Consider the following 24988-nt stretch of genomic DNA (forward strand, 5'->3'; position numbering starts at 1 on the left):
TGAAACCCTGGCATCAAGCCAATTTGGAATTGGTACTTTTCTGTCCAATGAATATTTCAAACTCTCCTTCCACTCTCTGTATAAGTATCCAGATATTTTTAGACGCCTGTTTCTGATCCAGGGATTGTCCTACTTGGGAGTACCTCATGGAAACTTATGAGGAAAGCAGCATTAATTAAAACCATGGAGTAGGGCAGCCCTGGTGGCTCAGCGGTTTAGTGCTGCCTTCAGCCCTGGGTGTGATCCTGGCGACCCGGGATCGAGTCCCACGTCAGGCTCCCTGCATGGAGTCTGCTTCTCCCTCTGCCTGGTCTCTGCCTCTCTCTCTCTCATGAATAAATAAATAAAATTTAAAAAAATTAAAAATTAAAAAAAAACATGGAGTACACAATACGAAAACTAGGAAGATCCTTAAAAGAAATAAAAAGTTTAAGACCTCACGCTTTAATAAGATTTTATTAAAACCACTACAAATTGAAAAAATATAAATATATATACCTGAAATATTTGTCCCCAAACCTTTAACTCTAAGCCATACACAAAGGATTAATACATGTATTCCTAGCAATGGGATCGCAGTCTTTAAAAACTACCCGAATTTCCCTTAAAGACCAAGGCTTGATATTCTGAATAGCTCTACAAACGCACCATGACATCTGAATATTACATGGGGGAAGCAAATCTAGCAATCCAACCCAAAGCATCTCTGCCCATAACTCAGATGGCCAGAGAGCACTTTAGCTCTTTCTTGCACAAAATCCTAACACTTTAATTAAGTGCATGTCTAAACATGACTAGCATGACAGCAGAGAGGCAGATGTGGAGGAAAATTACTGCTGTACTTAAAAATAGTGATCTTTAAATTTTATCAATTTATTAATGGCTCATACATCTGGTAACTGATGTTCAACAGAATGAGGAAGCATATTCTTTCATGGTGAAATTGTATTAATAAAGTCCTAAGAAATAAAACTTACCAAAACTTCAGACCCACAGAATTTGCACTTAGGACCTTTAACAGAAGGAAGCAAAGATCTTTGGGATCCTTAGAAACAGAGTAGTAAGATACATGAATAGACTTTAAGAAGGAACACTTACTAAGGCAGAGGATCACAGCAGTAATCCTGATGGAAGAAAAAGCACTGAGAGATGGACTCACTGGGGTATTTAGTCACATCAAGAATCATTAGTAAGTGGCAAACATTTTGTAAGATATCCCAAATCTAAGGCATATATTTATGAAAGTTTGTAAGGAGCTACATTAATGTTAGAGTTGTAATAAAATAGTGACTAGGTCTCAACCAATTCTTATTTTTATATGTATTTTAATTACTTACATTTACTTTTAATAACTTGCTGTTCAGTGATGAGTTTTCCAAGAGTTTTCTTTTCCTATGCCTGTCAGCTGTGAAAGCTGAGCTATTAAAACACAAACAGACAAAAAGACATTAACACAAACATACTAGACAGCAGGTTAAAATATAAACATGGCTGTTCTAAGTGTTTGGAGTATAAAGCCTTGCCTGACTGCTTAGGAAGGCCAGAAAGTGACCTGTTAGGCCCATTATGGCCCACAAGTGTTTGAGGTAAGTGAGGAGTTCCACTTTCCCTGGCAATCCCCACTACTCCTCTAGCAAGGTGGGCTGCAGGTATCTACAACAAGGTGCTTCCCAGAAAGGCTGGCCAGGCAGATATAGTCTGTGAGACAATCCTCATCCAACCCTACTCTGTGTGCCTGATCAATTAACTGTGAAGCTTCAACAATGAGAAGACCCATTCCTCATAACAAAAGGAAAATCCTTGTTTAATATGATTATTCTGAAATTTAACATTAAGTCTCCAATGCTATGCTACTTCTTTATTAGTTTTGATAAAGAGATACTGTTTTGCTCATTTGTCATAACAGATTATGATATAATCTGAATTTCTGGAATGATAAATTACAGGCACACAGATACATATAAATTAATTAGATTCAGCTATGCTACAAAGAATAGTCTGAAAAAAATTCTAATTAGCACAGGTATTCTGAATTAAAGTTTTTCAGAATTTTTCTTAAAGAGATATTTTGCTTAAATTTTATCAGAAAATAATTCTTTCAAAGGATCACTTTAAATTTATGTATCAGGGGACCTAATCTAAAAGAAGTAAAAATTATCATTAAACAACATAGACTTCTAAGGTCTGTCAATTCTTTCCATCTTCTAAAAAGTACCAGGCTAGTCCAAAGTAAATGCATAATTATTTCATTTCCACATGAACTATAGTATCTTCAGGGCATCAGATCTAGTGACAATTACTTCAAAACTAAAAATATTCTTAGGCAACGTGCCCTCAGAACTGTATGTATATCCCTCTCGGAGTATCAGTGACTATAAGGTAAGAAGAGACCAATTTCATATATTACAGTGTCAAGTTATTTCTTCACAATTCTGTAAGTAAAAAGGTTGAATCACAAGCACTATATATATATATATATGCTACTTAGTGACAATACCAGTTAACTTCCAGTTTTCACCTAAAAAGCATTTAGCTTTTTAAAATACAAATTATTAAATTTTACCCTCAGCAATTCTCAAAATGGAACAATTCATTAGATCCACACTAACATGGTAGCCACTCACTACATGTAGATATATAAACTTAAACTTAAATAAATTTAAAATTCAGTTCCTGCGTTATGCTAGTCACTTTTCAAGTACTCTGTATAAGACTAGTGGCTACCATATAGGACAGTGCAGATTATACACTTTCTTCACTTCAAAAGTTCTTTTGCACAGTGTACTTCTAGAGGATGTGCAGAATGATCTAAAGTTAAATAAAACACAAATATAACCATAGTTTTAAAGCTGTAGTTTCCACTACAGACTGAAGTCCACATCTGAAGCACAGAAAACTGAACCCAAGTAATGGTTTTCAACATAGGAGAAGGACTGCAAGGTAGATTTTTCAGTGGGACCAAGCAGAAGTATAGACAAGGAACTCAGACTTTACCTGATAAAGTGGTCAATGGAAATAAAAGATCTGATAACTGCATAAATGCATGCAAGTTCTTGAATGTCCTCTTTTCCCTTTGATTTAGTTCTAATACATTTATATTTGGGATTGAGATGATAGTCTTTTCATAGAGAAAACTATTAGTGGCAGAAAAAATATTCTGGTAGCTACCCACTTCTGTGACAAAAAGTCAAATCAATTAAGATCTTCACAATGGCATCACCACATGAAAGAGTGACATCACATAAATTATTGTCGGAATCTCTTGTTAATTATGAAAATTTCAAACAAAAATATTTTGGGTCTGTGTAGCTGTACCTCTGTCTCTAAACCTAGATATGGCTTCTGCTATTTTATTCAGATTACAAGACAGGAGGAAGCACTTTGAAAAAAAAAGAGAGGAGCCAAAAGATAACAAGCCAAAAAAGTACTTTAACTCTGTGTTTTAACTAGTTTAGATTTTAAAGAAATTGATCCCGGCAGCCCCGGTGGCACAGTGGTTAGGTGCCACCTGCAGCCTGGGGTGTGATCCTGAGGACCCGGGATGGAGTCCCACATCGGGCTCTCTGCATGGAGCCTGCTTCTTCCTCTGCCTGTGTCTCTGCCTCTCTCTCTCTGTGTTTATGAATAAATAAATAAAATCAGAAAGAAGAAAGAAAGAAGAAAGAAAGAAAGAAAGAAAGAAAGAAAGAAAGAAAGAAAGAAAGAAGAAAGAAAGAAAGAAAGAGAAATTGATCCTTCTTCCCTTATCAGCTTTATAATCTATTTGGTCAACAAGACATGCATAAGGACTTTGGTTAACGAAAACTGTACAGTGTTTTACTCAAAGAACTTAGGCTATTTCCTCTCAATACGTGATTTAAAAATATTCTATTGCCTTTAAGTTTGCTAAGGGACTCTTCCTTTTGGTATGTTCTCACAATAGTTTTTTAACATCAACTGTCAAAATAAATTAGGTGGCACCTGACAATCAGAGGTGATTTAAATAAATTTCACTAGAGTCAGCAGGTATTCCAGGGCCATGCTTCTATGCACTGCAGCTTTAAAGCCATCACTATTTGGAGTTCTGTTTCAACTTTGGGTTCAGTGAGTTTTATCTGAATAACCCTATCTGGTTATAACAAAAAAATTCTATCCACATAAGTACTTTAATTTCTTTATGATGACAAAGCATTTTACAACCAATTGTAATTTCAAGTGACACATACAGTCCCTAACAAAAGAGGAAAAGAAGAAACTAGGATCTTGTGCTATCCTATAGATACAAAATGGACAATATAATAAAACCTAATTTCCCTTAAAAATAATGCATTATTTTAGTGATTCTGAGAAGACTTCATTAAACATTTGACAAGGATTCTCTAGTATCAAGAAGTCTCTATAATGATTTTCTATCATTTTATGCCCTTTTCTTATACCTCCAAAATTTCCCTTGCTAATCAACTGAGTAAGCTTATAAATTGCTGGGTAGTAACTAAAAAAAAGGCTCTCAGACTCTTGGCTATGATTTATGATAAATATTAAATGAAATGAATGCTAAGCTATGACCATTAACTATGGGCACAGTTTCAGATATCCAAAGTTTACTTTATTAACATTTCAATCACACTAAAAACATGACGAAGTTATGGAACTCATTAACAAAACTCCACTCAAAAATTTGCGAAGACCCCTCAACCCCATTCTATACCCTTCCTTTCCCAAGGCCTACTACTTACTTTTCCAAGTTCTGTAAGTGTTCTCTGACTTTCTGTACCAGTCCCAGCTTGGTGTCATTAACCACAAAATCATCACAGCGATAACTGCAAGAAAAATATTAATCAATGTGTGCAAAGAGCTTGAGGAAACCACAGTAATGAAATCACTAAAAGGCCTGGCTGCTGCCAAGTTGATCACATGGCTCTGCAGGCAGTTACTGTCGGTGGTTAAGTTTAAAGAGGACTTGGAATCCACAATGGAATGTTTTTTAAGAGCCTTTTTAAAAAGCCACGTAGGCAATGAACACTAGCTTCTTTTCACATTTTTACTCAAAAGCTCTTCAATTCCTCCTTCAAAAAAACAAAATAAGCTGCTACATGTGTTACATTCTTTTTAGTGCTGCACAATACAATGGAAAATAAAAAGCACCAAATCAATTTATGTAGCATTAAGCCTAAAGCTTTCAGATGATACTTCCCAGCTCAAAATAATGGGGAATTTGGGGGGAGGAGAGATTTAGCTAAGATTAGGAAAAAGGTAATTAACCTATAGGAACAGTTAAATTTAAGGAGAAAAAAAAACCTAACTAAAAATAAAACTATACATTTAGAGTAATTTAATTAGAATAAACTGGATTCAAATGGGTAAGAATAATAATCTTCATTCTGAGGTGCTAGAAAACAAAAGTATAAAACAGTGGCTACATCTTTTAGGAAACTGATAACTCTTTAAAGAAAGATACTGAAGGTGTTCTTTAAAACTGGTATTTTGTGTGCACATGCGTTTTAGCAAGTCAATAAGCAAATATAAGGACTCACACATAATAAACTTCACCCTGTACATTAGCATTCAATTTTTTCCTGGAATAAGGCCAATTTTAACAAAAACAACTTACAAGCTAGTATCAATATATTCTTCTTTGTATAAAACTACTTATTATAACTACCAAAGAATAATGACAGTAACGCTGCCATTCTGAGCAAATGAAACTTTGAATGCATAGCAATTAGTAATAATTAGGTCATCTCTAGCAGAATCCAAAAAACATTTCTTACGTATCTGAAATCAGTCTATTAAAACATGAGAATAAAATAGGGGGAAGTAATGAAAAAAAAGATTACACAGAAAAGCATGTCTCCCAAGGTCTTTTATTCACAGAAGGTAAAATTTCAAGTGAATGCTTTCGGAAACTTTAACTAAAGCAGTAATATAGATGTAATTATTTAACACCCTTCCCCCATTAACTGAGTGCCTATGCTGTTTAACAAGAGTCCCTAAGGTATTCTCCAAGTTTCCTGACATTTGCACAAATAGCAAAAGCTACCTTTTTAATGTCCTGAACTTCTTTTTTTAAGATCAAAGTACCAGCAATAGCAGAAGAATAATTATCAGTTTTATGATAAATACATAAAAAATTAAATTAGTGAAAAGGTTTAATTCCTTGCTTTTCAGTATGTTGAGAGAGTAAGGTCTATTCTGTAAATTTAGACTTAAGGCACCTGGTTCCTCCATGAAGCTTAAACATTCACTGAAGAGTAAAATTGCGCTGCTACTCTAATTCCTCAACATTTTCATCTTATGTTTACATAAATTTATGCATGTATTACAGATAAAACAATACTCAGTATTCAAAGCAAAAACAGTATTAAGTGCTAGTGTTCATCTGGGGACTGAAGTCTAAGAGCAAATTTGTTTTATCATTTATTTTTTTAAGAGCAAATTTAGATCACCTTTCAGGTATTTACAATGTGCCATAATATCTAATTGAAAAGCAAACCTCTGAACCTCCATAAGAAATCTGTCGCTTTGTTTAAACAAATTGTTTCCAATTAAATTAAGCAAATGGTTTTTTTCTTATGAAAGTAATTCTTTTTGGGGGCACCTGGGTGGCTCATTCAGTTAAATATCTGACTCTTGATCTCAGCTCAGGGTTGTAAGATCGAGCTGCTCCTCAGGCTCGGCGCTGGGTATGGAGCCTGCTTAAGATTCTTCCCCTCTTCCTTTGCCCCGCCCTCCTGCTCTCTCTAAAAAATTTTAAAAATAAATAAACTCTTTTTGGTGTGATATGGATTTAGTTAGCCTAGGATATTAAATAACATTTGTTAAAGTAGTATTTTTCTTATATTGAAAAATAGATTTATTTATGGTTTTGCTCTGTTCTCTAATCTGGCTTAACTGGATCTAGTTGCTTCATCTCCCTGAACTTGCATCATTAAAATAAGTAAGTTGCTGGGGGTGGCTCAGCGATTGGGCATTTACCTTTGGCTCAGGGTGTGATCCCTTTCCCTCATCGGGCTCCTCGCAGGGAGCTTCTCCCTCTGCCTGTGTCTCTGCCTCTCTCTCTGTCTCTCATGAATAAATAAATAAAATCTTAAAAGAATAATAAAAAACAAAAAAATAAGTTGCCGGGCACCTCGATTAAGGGCCTGCCTTCAGTTCAGGTCATGATCCCAGGGTCCTGAGATGGAGCCCCAATCAGGCTTCCTGCTCAGCAGGAGTCAGATTCTCCCTCTACTCCTGCCCCCTGCTTATGATCTCTCAAACAAATAAATTAATTTTTTTTAAAAAAAGGTAAGTTAGTTGTTCTAGACTAATTGGCTAATGTGCTAATGTGGCTGATTCAATTTAAGAACTGAATTTTAATTTTAAAAAAATTCTAATCGATATAAAATTTCACTTAACTAAAGCAGTAAAAAAAATACTCTTCCATTAAACGCAATTTTATGGTTTGGGCAAAACTATATTTCACTTTCATTATTACATCACCTAAGATGTACTGCAGTGCACATGATGGGTACATGTGTCATTTCTAGTATTTACATGTAAGTGTATCACCAATCTAGTTTATGTCAACAGAATGGGTTGTTATTTTTTTTCTTTTTTTTAAAGATTTTATTTATTTATTCATGAGAGACACAGAGAGAGAGGCAGAGACACAGGCAGAGGGAGAAGCAGGCTCCATGCAGGGAGCCTGACGTGGGACTCAATACAGGGTCTCCAGGATCAGGCCCTGGGCTGAAGGCGGCCCTAACCTGCTGAGCCACCCAGGTGCCCGGTTGTTATTTTTCTATGCAACAGCGTAGCACTGCAACCTGCTTATTTGAATATTTTATGCAGACAGCACAGTAATAGTGATATCTATGTAAATAGTAATTGGTAGTTAAGCTGCAATGCTTATTTTAATTATAATGCAAATTATTTTTCTAGCTTAAAAATTAAGAATGAAAAAAAAATTAACTTTCAAATGAAGGCACACTAATGAGGCATTATCAAGCAGAGAAGGTACATCACAAATTTTACACAGGATGGCAATTACAATTTGCCATGGCAGAGAAAAATGACTAAGCTGTATAACGGAAGTTTAAAAATTTTAAAGTAGACAATATTAATAGTCATTTAACTTAAATTCAATTTGCCAACATATAGTATAACACCCAGTGCTCATCCCATCAAGTGCCCTCCTTAGTGCCCATCACCCAGTCACCCTATCCCCCCACCCTTCTCTTCTGGGATCCTTTGTTTGTTTCCCAGAGTTAGGAGTCTCTGACACAGTTTGTCTTCCTCTCTAATTTTTCCCCACTCAGTAAGAGTCATCTTCAACAAATACATATTCATTTCATAAGAAGTTGCCTCTCAACAGTCAAAAAATAAAGCAGCTTATAAAATTACAATTAAACATATAACAAAAAAAAGGGGGGGGGAGGCTTGGTGATTATTAAAGGATCTGAGTTTATCATTTTGGCCAACTACAAAATGGCCTGGATTCTTGCTCAAGAAAGAAAACCATTTTTAGATGAAGAGATTAAAAAATCTAATTATCATTTCAGTTACGGGAATTAGGTTTTAAAATTTGAGGAAAAGATTCAAAGGATATTTTACAAAACATGAAAGATCTTAAAATGACTCACCAAGTGAGTGTCAGTGAATAAAAGACTTTTGTAACAATATTAAAGATCAATCAATTCAACATTTGAAAAATTGCAAGTACTTTTATTTTTAGCTTTAAATGAGTTTCACAAGAGATACTGACCAATTAACATTCTGGGTATGTTTTGTCTCAAACAACTTCTAAATTTACAAAGAAATGTCTTCATCTTATCAATCTCAAGTTGTAGATACTATATTCTTTAATCTTTTACATCTGTCACTTTCAGTTAGACAGGAAAAAGTTTCACTCAAGACAGACAGTGGGCCAGCCAGGGGCACCTGGGCGGCTCAGTGGCTGATCATCTACCTGCCTTTGGCTTCATGATGATCCCAGGATCCTGGGATAGAGTCGCACATTGGGCTCCCTCTGGGGAGTCTGCTTCTCCCTCTGCGCCTCATGAATAAATAAAATCATTTAAAAAAAATGTTAAAAAGACAATGTACCAGCTCTATGAGGTCTAAAATCTGGATTTACTAGATTTCCCTTACTAAATATTTCTTCCTATATTGTATAGTTAGTATTCATTTTCTTAACTCTAAAAGTTCAGAAATCAATTTTTTTTAAAAAAAAATTGAAAAGTAACTGTTAGAAAGTAAGCTAATAATTTAATCCTGACAACTGTTTAACTTCACATTTAACTCTAGAGTCTTCTAATTGTTGCCTAGGTCTTTGCTTCCTCTTGCGTATATATCCCTCTATTGAATATTTTACTCTAAAGATATACTTAAGTTAAAAAAAAATTGTATTTATTCCACTGTGAGATGTATATTGAAAATATCTGTGTTCTGAAATAGACTGTATCATGGATTTAATTATTAAAATTGTTCAGTATAGGGGATTCCTGGGTGGCTCAGCAGTTTAGCACCTGTCTTTGGCCCAGGGCATGATCCTGGAGACCCGGGATATCCCGGCATGAAGCCTGCTTCTCCCTCTGCCTGTGTCTCTGCCTCTCTCTGTGTGTCTTCATGAATAAATAAATAAAATCTTTTTAAAAAATAAAATAAGGGCAGCCCTGGTGGCTCTGCAGTTTAGCGCCACCTTCGGCCCAGGGCAGGATCCTGGAGACCTGAAATCTAGTCCCACTTCAGGCTCCCTGCGTGGAGTCTGCTTCTCCCTCTGCCTGTGTCTCTGCCTCTCTCTCTCTCTCTCTGTGTGTCTTTCATGAATAAATAAATAAAATATTCATAAATAAATAAATAAATAAATAAATTTAAAATAAAATAAAACTGTTCAGTATATATGTACAAATGCTATGAATTAAATGATCTTTAACATTGTTAGAAAAGTTCTTTGCCAATGTTCACTGCTTCAGTGTGAATCATGGAAGAGTTTTATAAAGATGTATTGTACCATTAACTCTAACTTAAGATCTTTCTTTCTAAAGATTTATTTATATTTTAGAGAGAAAGTGCACACACACATGGGGGTAGGGAGAGAGGGAGAAAGAATCCTTAAGCAGACTCCCTTCTGAGCATGAAGCCTGACACAGGACTGGATCCCAGAACCCTAAAATCATGACCTAAGCCAAAATCATGAGCCAAAATCAAGAGTTGGCTGTTCAGAAAACTGAGCCACCCAGGCACACCTCTTTTTTTCTTTTTCTTTTTTTTTTTTTTGTATTGTATTTTTAAGTAATCTCTACATCCAATATGGGGCTTGAACTCACAACCCCAAGACCAAGAGTTGCACACTATGAGTCACCTGGGTGGCTCAGTTGTTTAACTGTCTGCCTTCAGCTCAGGTAAATATCCCAGGGTCCTCGAGTCCCCAGCAAGGAGCCTGCTTTCTCCCTTTCCCTCTGCCTGTCACTCCTCCTGCTTGTGCATGCTTGCTCTGTCAAATGAATAAATGAAATCTTTTAAATAAATAAAGTTGCACATTCCACCAAATGAGCCAGCCAGGCACCCCTCTAATTTAAGATTTTCTTGAAATGAAAGAACACTTGCCAGTATTGAACAAATAGAAAACATCACAGTATGATTTACATTTTTCTCCTATATCACAGGGCACATGAATGAGCTGAATTTAAACATCCAAGGAGAAAAAAGGCTTGTGACCTGGCTAGACAGGTACAAGAACACGTTAAAATTTTAAATTTTTATAATACAATCAATAATGATTTTACACATTTTTCAACATGAATAAATATGCAGACAATTCTAATTATAAAAGCATTTTATAAATTGGCTACAAAATCTATGAGAAAACTTGAAAAGCATATTGTTGATATGGATACATTCAGAGTCGACTTTCAGTTTATATAGTACCTCTTTGAATTCAATATTGATAATACTGAATTATTACAAGAGTTAGATTTATTTAGATGTAGTTTTGAAACCCATATGTTTTTGCTTCAGAGTCAAATCAGTTGTTCTAAAAGATGAGTCTGTTTTGCCAATACATATACAAACTTTTAAAATAGGATTTTTTTGTATTTCATTCATTGGAAAATACACACAGGATTTGGAAGGTTTTATGTAAAAAACACAATCTCTAATAATTTTATGTTGATTACATGTTGACATGATAATATACAACTAATTCACCTTTTTCTTTTTGCTTTTTTAATGTGACTATTAGAAAATTTTAAATTACATGTATGACGTATATTATTTGTTGGATAGTACTGTCAATCTCAAGGGTATCTAGGACATTACCTGCTCTAATATTTTATAATGCTACCCAATATCACAAAGGGGTAACAAATTTAACTTTATTGAACTATAAGAAATCAATTTTGTTTTGCCTGGGTTAATTTTCATTGGTTTAAAAACACTTTTTAGTGTTTCCACAACTGTCCTATTTCTCAAGAGCCAATTTTAGGTTCTCTTACAGTCACTAAGAAGGACACTTTTTAAAAAAATTTAAATCAATGTGCCAACATATAATATCCAGTGCTCATTATATCACGTGTCCTTCTTAATGCCCATCACCCAGTTACCCGTCCCCCCACCTACCTCCCTTTCTGCAACCCTTTGTTTCCCAGAGTCAGGAGGACTCTGGTTTGTCTTCCTCTCAAGACACTTATTTCTATGATTATAACTTACATGCTTTCTGAATTTACCACACTATGCAAGTATTATTTGATGATGATGATGATGATGATGATGATGATGATGACGTTAAAAGGAAAGCACCTACTTCTACAGGCCAAAACTTCTATGACTGCCTGGCATGTGGTAGAGATCTATAAATATTAGTTTCCTTCCTTTGTGTAACCAAGAGCTGCCTCACAGCAAGGGCTTCTCTACCTGCCCACAATTCCTTTTATTTCTTCTTCCTCCCTGACCAAGAGGTCAAAAGAAAATAAGTATCAAAAGTAGGATATAAATGAGAATTTAAATGTCTGGTTGCCGTAGTCTTAGCTGAGACATTGCTTTCAAAGTGGAAACTATCACACTAATACTGGTATTAAAAAATCCCCCGGGAAAAAAAAATCCCACGGTAAACAGAAGGACTTAAAGTGAACAAATTCTAAAAATCTCTCCCTGGTTTACAACTGTGTTGAAGCCAATTAGTAAGAATTATACTTACCCTCAAATACTTGAAGAAAAAAATATAGTCACTCTTTCCCTTCAAAAAGATTACTACAAAAAAGTACTTAACTTGTAGGTTGGGTTTCAAAAGCTTGTAGATTGGTGGGTCTCTGAAACTTGGAATGCATTTCTCATTTTGAAACAAATGTTATAAAATATGGTTAAATGTTATAAGGTGAAAATATACCTGGTTCCCAAAATGCAGTTGAATATTATAAAAAGTTGTATTCCTCTTTTACTTCTTTCTATACTGCTGTCACTAAGATACTATGATAGGAGGAAGCTGTTCAGAGTTCAGATAACCTGATTAATACTTCACTAGGAGAGAAGTCCAGGGTTTAGCATCTCATACACATACTACTTGATGCATCTAACAAACAAAAGTCAAGAACTACCTATATTATATGACCAATTTTTAGGCTATTAAATTTACACTTAAGGAAGTTTTTATTTAATGATTTTAGATGATTCTCCAAAGTAAAGATGACCTCTACTTCTAATAGACTACTTATCAGATAAGGAAAAGGTTCACTTTTGTATTTGGATAAAACAAACAACTGTTCAAGAAAACGTAATTTGAACATTAAAGACAAAAAAAAAAACCCACTTAGAAATCATACCACACAACATATTAGTGATGTTAGACAAAGAAACAGGATATTAAAAAAAGCAAGGTAGGAGGGAGATTGGTATTTTTCTTTACTTCTAACACCTTGAGACAAATTATGCTGTCATTTGGCCATGTGAAGATTGGTCTTAAATCCAAATTCCTTGAGCCAAAAATGATCATAATTTTAAATTACTTTAAGGCCAATAGTTAATAAAGAAATTAAGCATACAGTATGGAATTACATGCACAATGATGTTAAGAGAAAAACTGATTTTACTACCTTGCACTGAAAGAACATACCTAAAGGAGCAGATAAATTTTCATAAGAAATACAAGTTATTTATACTACTTATATAATTAGGGAGGTAAAAAAAATGGGTAAAATCACAGCTTTACTTCACATTTTGCTTACTCTAAAAAATAACAAAATTATCCAATTTCTTGATTACATTGATTCCTTATCTGCATACCTTTAAGTTCTCATTTATTTCTAATTTCTAACATCTAATCATGTCTAATCCTTTCTACCTTACTGTCTTTAATTTCCCTCAGGGATCCCTGGGTGGCTCAACAGTTTGGCACCTGCCTTCGACCCAGGGCGTGATTCTGGAGTCCCGGGATCGAGTCCCGTGTCAGGCTCCTTGCATGGAGCCTGCTTCTCCCTCTGACTGCGTCTCTGCCTCTCGCTCTGTGTCTCTCATGAATGAATGAATAAAATCTTTAAAATAATAATAATAATTTCCCTCAAATCCACCTTTTATCTCCTCCATTTCAACTAACATTCTATTCTATACCTTGGTTATCTCCTTTTGAAAGAATAAAATCTTTAAAATAATAATAATAATAATAATAATAATAATTTCCCTCAAATCCATCTTTTATCTCCTCCATTTCAACCAACATTCTATTCTATACCTTGGTTATCTCCTTTGGTGTGATCTCCCTCACCTTATCCCCTTATACGGTGACTTTGAAATCCACAGATGTCTATAGCCAAATTAAGGTATAATATTTGATGGTTCCACAAAATTAGCCTTACCTATATTTTCTTCTCTCTCACCTTTCCCTCCCAATCTTCCCCTTCACTTCAGTATTACCTGCTTTACATTTAGCTTTAAGCTTTCATCCCATATACACCAAACTCCTTTATCCCTCCCCTCAATATTTTTCCATGTAGCACATTCACTTGTTTAATGGCAAAAACATCCCTCACTTGGGAGCACCTGCGTGGCTCAGCTGATTAAGCAACTGACTCTTGGTTTCCGTTGGGATAGTGATCTCAGGATGGTGAGATCAAGGTGAGATGAAGCCCTGTGCCTACACCCTCAGGATGGAATTGACTTGGGATCCTCTCCCTCTCCTGCTGCTCTTCCCCCTGCTGGAGTTTGTATGCCTGCACACTCTCTCTCTCAAATAAATAAAATCTTAAAAAAAAAAAATTCCTCACTTGGTCATCCCCATCTGTGCTTGCTTTCCCATTGTCCAAAAGTGAAAACAGACAGCATGACTTAATCACTTTCTTATCCTAAAATTTAATATGGGTTTTTTTTTTTTAATTCTAACTTTAGGGGACATCTGGGTGGCTCAGTGGTTGGGCGTCTACCTTGGGCTCAGAGTGTGATCCGGGGGGTCCCAGAATGGAGTCCCTGTTTCTCCCTCTGCTATGTCTCTGCCTCTCTCTCTCTCATGAATAAGTAAAATCTTTTTAAAAATTATAACTTTAGAAACACTAGTTGCTTTCCTATTTTTTCCCCTGTACTACATGCTCCCTCTAATTCTAAAATGCAAAACACTATTCTATTAAGAAGAAATCTTCAGGGCACCTGGGTAGCTCAGTCAGTTTAGCGTCTGCCTTTCAGGTCAGGATGTCTATTCAGGTCAGGATGGAGCCCTAGCTCAGGTTCCCTGCTCAGGAGGGAGCCTACTTCTCCCTCTCCCTCTGCTGCTCCCCCTGCTTGTGCTGTCAAACAAATAAATAAAATCTTAAAAAAAAGAGGAAGAAATCATCTTCAAATTAGTTTCATGAGGCACCTAATCAGGTTAAAAAGTAAACCACAGAACTGAGCATCCACCACTCCCAATATATTCATACATGTTTCTATATAAGATTTCATATATAAGGAAATCTAAATTAATGTGTATACAGTATTTAAAAAGGGACATCAGGCAGCCTGGGTTGCTCAGCGGTTTAGCGCTGCCTGCAGCCAAGGGCGTGATCCTCAAGACCCTGGATCAAGTCCCGCGTCAGGCTCTCTGCGTGGAGCCTGCTTCTCCCTCTGCCTGTGTCTCTGCCCCTCTCTCTCTCTGCATCTCTATGAATAAATAAATAAAATCTTTAAAAAAATAAAAAGGGACATCTTAAAAAATAAATTAGAGGTGAAGTAACTATTTGAAAATGTCCTCCTATTCGTGATATCTTCACACTATGATTAAACAAATATCTCAAAGTACAATATATACATAAGGTGAGATTTGACATTAATGATATCATTTCATACTTCTTGTAGCTTAAGCCTTTTGTCCAACTTATTAAATCTGATTAGTCTGTTTTTATTAGATACCCAATATTTTCTTGAAATTTTAAAAGTATTTATAAGTGTCTGCTTAACTTTTCCCTTTACATGTTTTCCCCTTTTACATGTTTATTTAAATTCAACTTACCAACATATAACACCCAGTGTTCATCCCATCAAGTGCCCTCCCTCCTTAATGCCCTATCCTCCCACCCACCTCCCCCTTTCTGCAACCGTTTGTTTTGCAGAGTCAGGAGTGTCTTGTGGTTTGTCTTCCTCTCTAATTTTTTCCTCAGTTTCCTCCCTTCCCTTATGGTCCCTTTCATTATTTCTTATTTTCCACATATGAGCGAAACCATATAATTGTCTTTCTCTGATTGACTCAATTCACTCAGCATAGATAGTATTTTTACCTTGTCATGTGTTTTAGGAAAGCCTTTTCCTAAAGAAAAGCTGCTCTTTTCTTGTTCACCAGTATTTGTGATCTTATTATCTTGCAGGGCTTGTTTGGTAAAAATCTCTTATTTAAAAAAAAAATTTTTTTTTTAAGTAAGGTTCACCCTCAGTGTGGAGACCAACACGGAGCTCAAACTCATGATCCTGAAATCAAGACCTCACAGTTGAGATCAAGAGTCAGATGCTTAACTGAGGCACCCAGGTGCCCCTTTTTAATTTTTTTAAGTAGGCTTCACACTCAACATGGGATTCAAATTCACAACCCAAGACCAAGAATCACACGCTCCACCAACTGAGCTAGCCAGGCCCCACATTTGGTAAAAATCTTTTTTTTTTTTTTAAGATTTTATTTATTTATTCATGAGAGACACAGAGAGAAAGGCAGAGACACAGGCAGAGGGAGAAGCAGGCTCCATGCAGGGAGCCCAATGCAGGACTCTATCCTGGGACTCCAGGATCATGCCCAGAGCCAAAGGCAGATGCTCAACCACTGAGCTACCCAGGCATCCCTGGTAAAAGTCTTTTAAATAGTTTATCCATTTGATGAGGGGTGACTTGGACAAACTAAGTAAATCCATGTAACTAGGCCGACTGCAATACAGTATAAAATGAACAAAGGTGAGGACTCAATAAGTGAAGCTCTGTTTGCAGACATTCTGTTCACAGAATGACACATGACCAATTTATCGAAAGACCACTGGCAGCAGGTATATTATTGGCCAAAGCCTTTTTTTTTTAAAATAAAAACTTTTAGGGGTGCCTAGGTGGTTCAGTTGGTTAAGCAACTGATTCTTGATTTTGGCTCAAGTCATGATCTAAGGGGTCCTGGGATAGAGCACCCCATCGGGCTCCCTACTCAGCAGGGAGTCTGCTGGTCTCTCTCCCTCTGACCCTCCCCTGCTTGTCCTCTCACCATCTCACTCTCAAATAAAAGTAAAAATATATTTTTTTAAAAAACCTTTAGGGACGCCTGGGTGGCTCAGCAGTTGGGCGTCTGCCTTTGGCTCAGGGCATGATCCCAGGATCTGGGATCGAGTCCCACATCAGGCTCCCTGCATGGAACCTGCTTCTCCCTCTGCCTGTGTCTCTGCTTCTCTCTGTGTCTCTCATGAGTAAATAAATAAAATCTTTTAAAAAAATTTTTTTAATTAAAAAGAACTTTAAATAGAAGTTCTTTATTTTCTTTCCATCCCCTCAAGTGCATTATTTTGGAGACTGATGGCACTAAAAACTAGGTTCCCAGCACAGAGTAGGTTCTCAATGAATATTTATTTACTGAATAAGAGCAATACATCTGCTATTCTGAGTTTTTCAGATGCTGTTCCCATTTTGTTTGAGGGCTTGCACATAAATTAGACTCAAGTAAAAATTGCGAAGGTAAGGGGTGCCTAGGGAGTCAGTTAAGTGTCCTGACTCTTGATTTCAGCTAAGGTCATGATCTCAGAGTGGTGAGATCAAGCCCCCCATCAGGTGCCGAAATCAGCAAGGAGTCTGCTTAAAATTCTCTCTCCCCCATCTCTCTGCCCCTCCTCCTACACGTGTGTGCTTTCTATCATCCTCTCTCTCAAATTAAATAAATATTTTTAAAATTTTTTGAAGGTAAAAATGGGGGAAGGAAGGAGTGTTTTTAATACCAAATTTTCTTCACAAAGCATCTACAACTTTGCTTTGTGTCTTCTTTAATACATTTATTCCTACACATAGTTTATAGTTTTTATCATTTTAAATGGGTTTTTTTTTGTTTGTTTCTTTTGTCATTTTCATTTTTGGCTGATGACTGCTAATAAAGAGAAAGCTGTTGGTATTTGTATTTATCACATATCACCATTTCAAAATTTATTAATTCCAGTTGTTTTCTACTAAAGTTTCCTTGAACTTTCTGGGCATTCTATTAGATAATTTGAAAACAAAATTTTTTTTTCTTCTTTTCCAGTATTTATACCAATTATCTTATTTACTTACTATCTTATTAGAACTGCCAAAACAATATTCAATAGTAGTCAATCATGTACATGATTATAAAAGGTATTTCTGTCTTGTTTATGAATTAATGGAAATGGCTTTAGTACATAATGCTTACTTTCCTTTTTCTTTAGTTTTTGGAAAACTATGATATCTTAATAGTTTCCTTTTATTTCAGTGTTATTAGTGGGTTTTTTTTAATGGCTACTTATATATTTTTTCTTATAATGACATAATAATCTTGGGGTTCTTTATGATGATATGATATGTTGATATCAATCATGAATATGTCAACAGATTTCAGGTGAAATTAACTCAGTAATTATGTAAGTTTTCTTTTTGAATTGGGTTATATTTGCTTTACGTTTTAATTATTTGCAACAACTAGTGAAACTGACTTTTCTTTTTGGAGTTTCTATCAGATCTTTGTCTAAAGATTTTGAAAAGTTTCATAACATTACAACACTTAATGTTAAATTTTAAGAGTTTAGGGCTGCATCATCCAATATAATAGCTACCAGCCATATATAGTCACTTAAACTTACATTAATTAAATTAAAACATTAAATCCCTGAGTCCCACTAGCCAACTTTTAATTGCTCAACTACTACCATATTTTATATAGCACACAAACCCAAAACAGCAAACTCTCTTCCTTAACTTTAAAGTTATAAAGGTCCATATAACATTCTTTAGGAAATAAAAAAACCCAAACCATTTGCCATCTATCTGAAACAAGAAGCAATCATCATAAAAATCAATCTGATTTTTTTATGCAACAGTAAAGAAACAAGTCCTTTAATCTACTGGCCACAAAGTGATCTTTAAACAGTAAGTTGTACATAATACTAATGTCAAAAATCCCCTCAAAACAAAATGAAGGGATCCCTGGGTGGCGCAGCGGTTTGGCGCCTGCCTTTGGCCCAGGGCGCGATCCTGGAGACCCGGGATCGAATCCCACATCGGGCTCCCGGGGCATGGAGCCTGCTTCTCCCTCCGCCTGTGTCTCTGCCTCTCTCTCTCTCTCTGTGACTATCATAAATAAATAAAAAATTAAAAAAAAAAAAAACAAAAAAACAAAATGAAAACTTCTAGGCAAAAAGTACCCCTCAAAAAGGGCAATATCAGATCTGTCAATAAGTTTTAAATTCCTTTTCATTCCCTTGCATAATACTGTGACATCTGGAGGAAAATTTGAGCCCTGGTTTTATTATAAAAGATATGATTGGGGATCCCTGGGTGGCTCAGTAGTTGAGCATCTGCCTTTGGCCCAGGGCATGACCCTGGAGTCCCGGGATCGAATCCCACATCGGGCTCCCTACATGGAGCCTGCTTCTCCCTCTGCCTGTGTCTCTGCCTCTCTCTCTCTCTCTCTCTCTCTCTCTCTCTCTCTCTCTCTATATATATATATATATATATATATATATATATATATCTTTCATGAATAAATAAATAAAATCCTTAAAAAAATAAAATAAAAGATAAGATTACAGGGGGTAAAAAAGCTTGTATTCTAATGACTTCATCTTTTCAAACTAAGAAATTAAAATCCAAAAGAACTCTTACATAGCAAGCTTAATCTTAAATTCTTTTATTAAACTCTGATGTATTGCCATCAAATAAGCCAATTTTGGAAAATGAGAAGAACACCTGCAGAGAAAACCTATATCCTTTGTTAAAAGCAAATAGTAGCTTATTACGGAAGAGTCTTTTATGTTTTCAGACCACCTCTATTGAAAAAGTTCTTTTTAAACTTCAAAAATACTGTTTTTAAATAAACAAAGTCTTCCTGTTCTCTAATATTTACAACACCCAAAATTTGTACTCAAATTGTTTATAAAGACAGTCAAAAGATTTTCCTTTTTTTTTTTTTTTTTTTTGAGAGGGAGAGAGAGAAAGCATATGTGCACATGTACAAGCAAGGGGGGGTTGTGGTACACAAAGAATCTTAGGCAGGCTCCACCCCCAGCACAGAGCCTAACAGGGCTCAAACTCACAACCCCGAGATCATAACCTGAGCTGAAAGCAAGAGTTCCATTCTTAACCCAATAAGCCACCCAGACACACCTTTTTTTTTTTTTTACCTTTTCCCCCTTTTTAATATTTAATCATAACTTCCTTTGAAAATGATTTGGTTTTAAGTCCAAAAATAAGAGCTTTATTTTTATTATTTTTATTTTATTTTAACTTTTATTAGTTTAAACTGGTATTTGTTACAGGTGTCTAAAATCTGAAATACAGGGGTGCTTTGTGGTGTAGTCAGTTAAGCATCCAACTCTCAGTTTCAGCTCAGGTTGTCATCTCAGGGTTGAGGGATCAAGCAAGCAAGCCCCATGTGGGGCTCGTCTGCTTGAGTTTCTCCTCCTCGGTTTCCCTCCCCTACCCCCCAAAATAAATATATAATTTTTTAAAAATCTGAAATACAAGTCTTTTTCTAGACCAACTGATTCACATTTCATATTTCTTTGAAAGACTGCCTTAAAAAATTACCCTGCTTAGTAGTTTAGTTTTATATTTTTATTTTAACTTTAATATTCCTTTCATATTTTTGTATTCTTAGAAATTTGGTTACTGGGACCCTGGGTGGCTCACAGCGGTTGAGTGCCTTTGGCTCAGGGCATGATCCTGTAATCCAGGATGGAGTCCCACATCAGGCTCCTTGCAGAGAGCCTGCTTCTCCCTCTGCCTGTATCTCTGCCTCTCTATGTGTCTCTGATGAATAAATAAATAAAATATTAAAAAAAAAAAGAAATTCAGTTACTATTGATAAGAATCAGAGTTGACAAGACTATGTCAGATGTCAAAAGTTACCTGTTCAGCATTTTAAAACTATTAATTCCAAATGTCTATCTATATAAGACATCAAATAGAAGTTCCTAATTTTAATCACAGTTTCTTTCTGATACAATAATGTATACCACATACAATTCCATTTTTACTGACTGGAGAGAGAAGCTGGGGTGGAAAGAAAGGAAATATTATTTAATAAATAATAAAAGTGAACACTAGCCTTTATGTGAACACCTTGGGGAGATTTTCACTTTTACAGAAATCACTTATCTCTAAGCTCAGTTTAGCTGATTTATCTCCTAAAGGAGTAGGTTTGTGTCAAATTAAAATAACGACTTTTGGAGTTGCTTTCCCTCCCATTTTATGTTATGTTATCTGACATATGGTTCCTGCAGTCAGTCCCCACTGACATTTACAAATAACCTAACCTACAGCAGGAAATTACAAGTATCCCAAAAACTATGAGTTCAGGAGAGATTACATTCAGCTACAATTGAAGACGGGAGGCGGGGAGAGTGGGGAGAGTTCAATGGTAACTTTACAAAGGATGTGCTTAGATAGGACAGGGCAGGGACTCTTGGGAAGGGGAAAGAAGGATAAAAAACTATAAACCTCAGAGCATGTTTCAACTTCTTTAGAGCAGAGAGCAGGTGGAAAAGGAGCTTTAACATTAGCTAAAGTCAAAAGATTTCAATTACAAGCATAATAATTAACAATCAAATAGATTTAAACTAATGCACCAATTTTACCTCTGAAGCAAACTGAGTATAACCACAAGAAACTTATATGCAAGGAAACTTGATAAACTGAAGTGAAATTACTGAAGTGTACTAGAAAATAACATACACAGATTCACACAGAAAAAAGAAATCCTTTCCCATTTTTCCTTAATTATGCTAAGATGTGAGGAAAATGTTAATTTAGACTACAGCATTATCAGTTTGTTACTGTCACAGATTTCTTTTAAGGCATCAGGATAATGCTATAGGGTGATTCCCTGGCATTTTGTTCTTAAACATACAAATGATACAGTAATGTGACCAGCTGCAGTTCCCTTCCTGCATTTCAGAAGCTCTGAGGATCCACATACTTGAAGTGCTGTGTAACTTCACACAAAAGACTGGCAGTTGGCCAAAAAGCCTCTGCCATTGTGTATATTCCCCAAGGTTCAAGATCTGCCATTTAATTCCAATTCAGCCATGAAACCACATGTACTTTAGCATATTATACCAACATAAAACAAATCAAATTCCAATTCTAGTTAATAAAAATATTCCTCCAAAACGCATAAAGTATATTTTTATAAACAAGGACATTGAAGTATGTACCCTATATTTTTAAAGAGACCTATTCTACTCCGTTAAGATAATTGTTTAAATTTCCTCAAAGATGGGATCCCTGGGTGGCGCAGCGGTTTGGCGCCTGCCTTTGGCCCAGGGCGCGATCCTGGAGACCCGGGATCGAATCCCACGTCGGGCTCCCGGTGCATGGAGCCTGCTTCTCCCTCTGCCTGTGTCTCTGCCTCTCTCTCTCTCTCTCTGTGTGACTATCATAAATAAATAAAAAATTAAAAAAAAATAAATTTCCTCAAAGAGCCACCTGGGTGGCTCAGTGGTTGAGTGTCTGCCTTTGGCTCAGGGTGTGACCCCAAGGTCCTGGGATCGAGTACCGCATCAGGCTCTCTGAGGGAAGCTTGCTTCTCCCTTTGCCTATGTCTCTGCCTCTCTCTGTGTCTCTCATGAATAAATAAATGAAATCTTTTTTTAAAAATTTCCTCAAAGAGTTACTGTTTCCTCATAATCTTATCAATTGCAAGAAAACCCACTGCAAACTTGTTACAACACACAGAGATTTAACTGTATTTCCAAACTTCCCTATTTATCATTTCACATACATTGCTAACTGAAAATCAAGAATGAATGTTTTCAACATCTGGTATGTACAGGTTGACGTGACTTAGAACAATGATTGTGAAATTATACCTAAAAAAATGAACTTAATTTCTGCTCTCAAAAGTCAGTCTTAGGGGTGCCTGGGTGGCTCCGTCTGTTAAGTATCTGTCTTCAGCTCAGGTCATGATCTTAGAGTCCTGGGATGGAGCCCCACGTTGGGCTCCCTGCTCAGCAGGGAGTCTGCTTCTCCCTCTGCCCCTCCCCTCTGCTCATGCTCTCCCTCTCTCTCAAATAAATAAAATCTTTATAAAATAGAAATAAAAAAATAAATAAAATAATAAAATAGAAATAAAAAAATAAAACTAAGTTTTAAAGAAACATGGTCTATTAATTAGGTAGCTATGTTGTTCTACTATATATGTTTCTTGAGGGAAAGGAGGTAAACCTACTGAGAACACTTTAATATAGTCTGGCTAATGCTTACCTTTCAAAGGAAGGAGCATTTTACAAGAGCAGATAACAATAAACTGAGCACTAGCCTATGTGTGAAAATCTTGGGAAGACTTTCATTTTTACTAAAATTTTTATCTACCTTCAGCTTCTCTCTCTTCCAGGTCTGGACATCTTCCACCGAAATAATAATGGTGTGAATGAGTAAACCTTAAGATATTTCATTCAACAGTCACAATTTAGTAGTGTTAAACCTATAAAAATTTTAAAGATGGGAACACACTCTTTCTTCCTTTTGATGGATGTTTTTCTACCATACAATAATCAACTAAGAATGATGTAGAAAAGATTAGCACAAAACTCAGTAGAGTGTAAATCAAAAGTGATAAACTTTAAATCTCCATCCTTGCCCCTTACTGCTTTCAAGTGACATTTAAGGGTTGGATAACCAAAAAAGATCTCCAAAGGGATCTTTCAAATGGCCTTTTTTCCTTTCAATGCCAAAAACCTTTTGAATTGAGAGTAAACTAATTAAAGCAAGTAAAGAATTATTCATCATTTACTAGTCAAGGAAAAAAATTTGCTTCACACGAAAGGCAAAACTGCAAAAAAAACAAAACAAAACAGAACAAAACCCTAATCTAAGCATACCAAATGGATATGAATTGTTTAACATTACTGTAACCTAAATAATCTAGTTCTAAGTAGTCATAAAAAATCCATACTTATTTCATTGTCATTTATATGAAATAGACACGCATACTATATTACAAAGAGAGAACAGGGCCTCTGATCTCTTTTTAAAAGATGTGATGCTTAAAAAAAAAAAGCCTGAAAGGCTACACACGAAATTCTTAACATTTATCTACAGAGTAGAAGAGAATGGATCTGTACTTAGAGGGGAGATTGTCAAAACAAGTTTTTAAACCAAAAAGTTGTATTTTCAAGATTACATAACAAAATGTTAGCTGGACAGTAAAAACATGGGCTTAGGTTTTTGTTTTGAACATGAGTTTGTATCTTATTATTTATTCTTCAATTAAAAACAAAACAAGAAAAAGAAAACAAATTATAAAAAAAACAACCACAAAGAAATACTTTTCATTGCCCTGAAGCTTATCAGGATGGACACGGAAGAGAAGGGTGGGAAAGAAATGGAGGCCCAGAAGTTGAAGGGAACAATGCGGAGTAAAATCTGAATGAATAAGAACAGGCATTCCTGATGGCTCCAATCCCCTAATGCATCTTAACAAAACTAAAAGGAGGTAATGGCAGTAGCAACTGGTTTAGAGATTGATGGGGGAGGGGAAAGAGTGAGGAAAATGAGAAAACACTCGCACACACTAAGGAATATCATTTCCAGAACATATTAATACTTACCAGTATGTACTGTAGCTACTGCAATCCATACACACTGTGTGCTGAGGTTTATCTTGCTTTTCTGATTTCTTATGATTAGTTAAGGGTACTTGTGCATCTTCATAATGTTTTTTTGCATGGCCATTCACATACCTTATGAAAATCAAATAAAAATTTATTTTAATCTAAATACTGCTTTGGAAGTTAAAATAGTAGCAGATGATAATAAAATTAGATGATAAATTAGAATGAGAAAGAATTCCTCCTTATAAGAGCATTCAGTCCTATAAGGGCATTCAATTGGTTAGTGATTAAGCTGAGTGCTTAAAATATGCTTTTTTGCAATCAAACATGACAGTCAACTTTTAATTGTACACAAGATTAGGGCCAGGCAAGGAAAGGCTCTTCTATGCAAATCAGTTTCAGTATCATTGATATTTCACTTATCAACTCATTTGCTGATGCTTTTGCTATAGCTTTTTCTTTTTCTTTTTTCTTTTTTTTTAAGTTTTTCTCAGACTGCTAACCAACTCGTTATTCTCAAAGGCAAACTTTGTAAACTAAATCACTCAACCACTTTCTATAGGGCCACAGACCATATAAAAGGTGAAAGTTAGATATGGAAACAGGATAATTAATCTCTTTCTCACCAGTATGGCTTCAGATCTTTTTTCAAATGCCTAAATAATTAGCTCCACTCATATGGAAACATATTTGTTTAGAAACAACACAAAGTACAAATCATCTTAAGCTTATATAAACTATTATTTATTTACATGGACAAAGATAATCAAAGG

General features: G+C 35.6%; 1 protein-coding gene across 6 annotated transcripts in view; it reads right to left on the bottom strand.

Moving 5' to 3' along the window:
- USP3 (ubiquitin specific peptidase 3) overlaps positions 1 to 24988 on the bottom strand; it is a 110891-nt gene that overhangs the window by 50026 nt on the left and 35877 nt on the right. For all 6 annotated transcript variants that reach the window (XM_041739258.1, XM_041739259.1, XM_041739262.1 and 3 more), the window contains 3 exons: positions 24213 to 24344; positions 4716 to 4799; positions 1338 to 1419 (listed from right to left, as the gene is read on the bottom strand). In XM_041739258.1, coding sequence (XP_041595192.1) covers positions 1338 to 1419; positions 4716 to 4799; positions 24213 to 24344 — 298 coding nt within the window. The remainder of the gene's footprint in view (positions 1 to 1337; positions 1420 to 4715; positions 4800 to 24212; positions 24345 to 24988) is intronic.

This window comes from Vulpes lagopus, chromosome 2 (genome assembly GCF_018345385.1).
Source record: "Vulpes lagopus strain Blue_001 chromosome 2, ASM1834538v1, whole genome shotgun sequence".
In the NCBI taxonomy this organism is placed as follows: Eukaryota; Metazoa; Chordata; class Mammalia; order Carnivora; family Canidae; genus Vulpes; species Vulpes lagopus.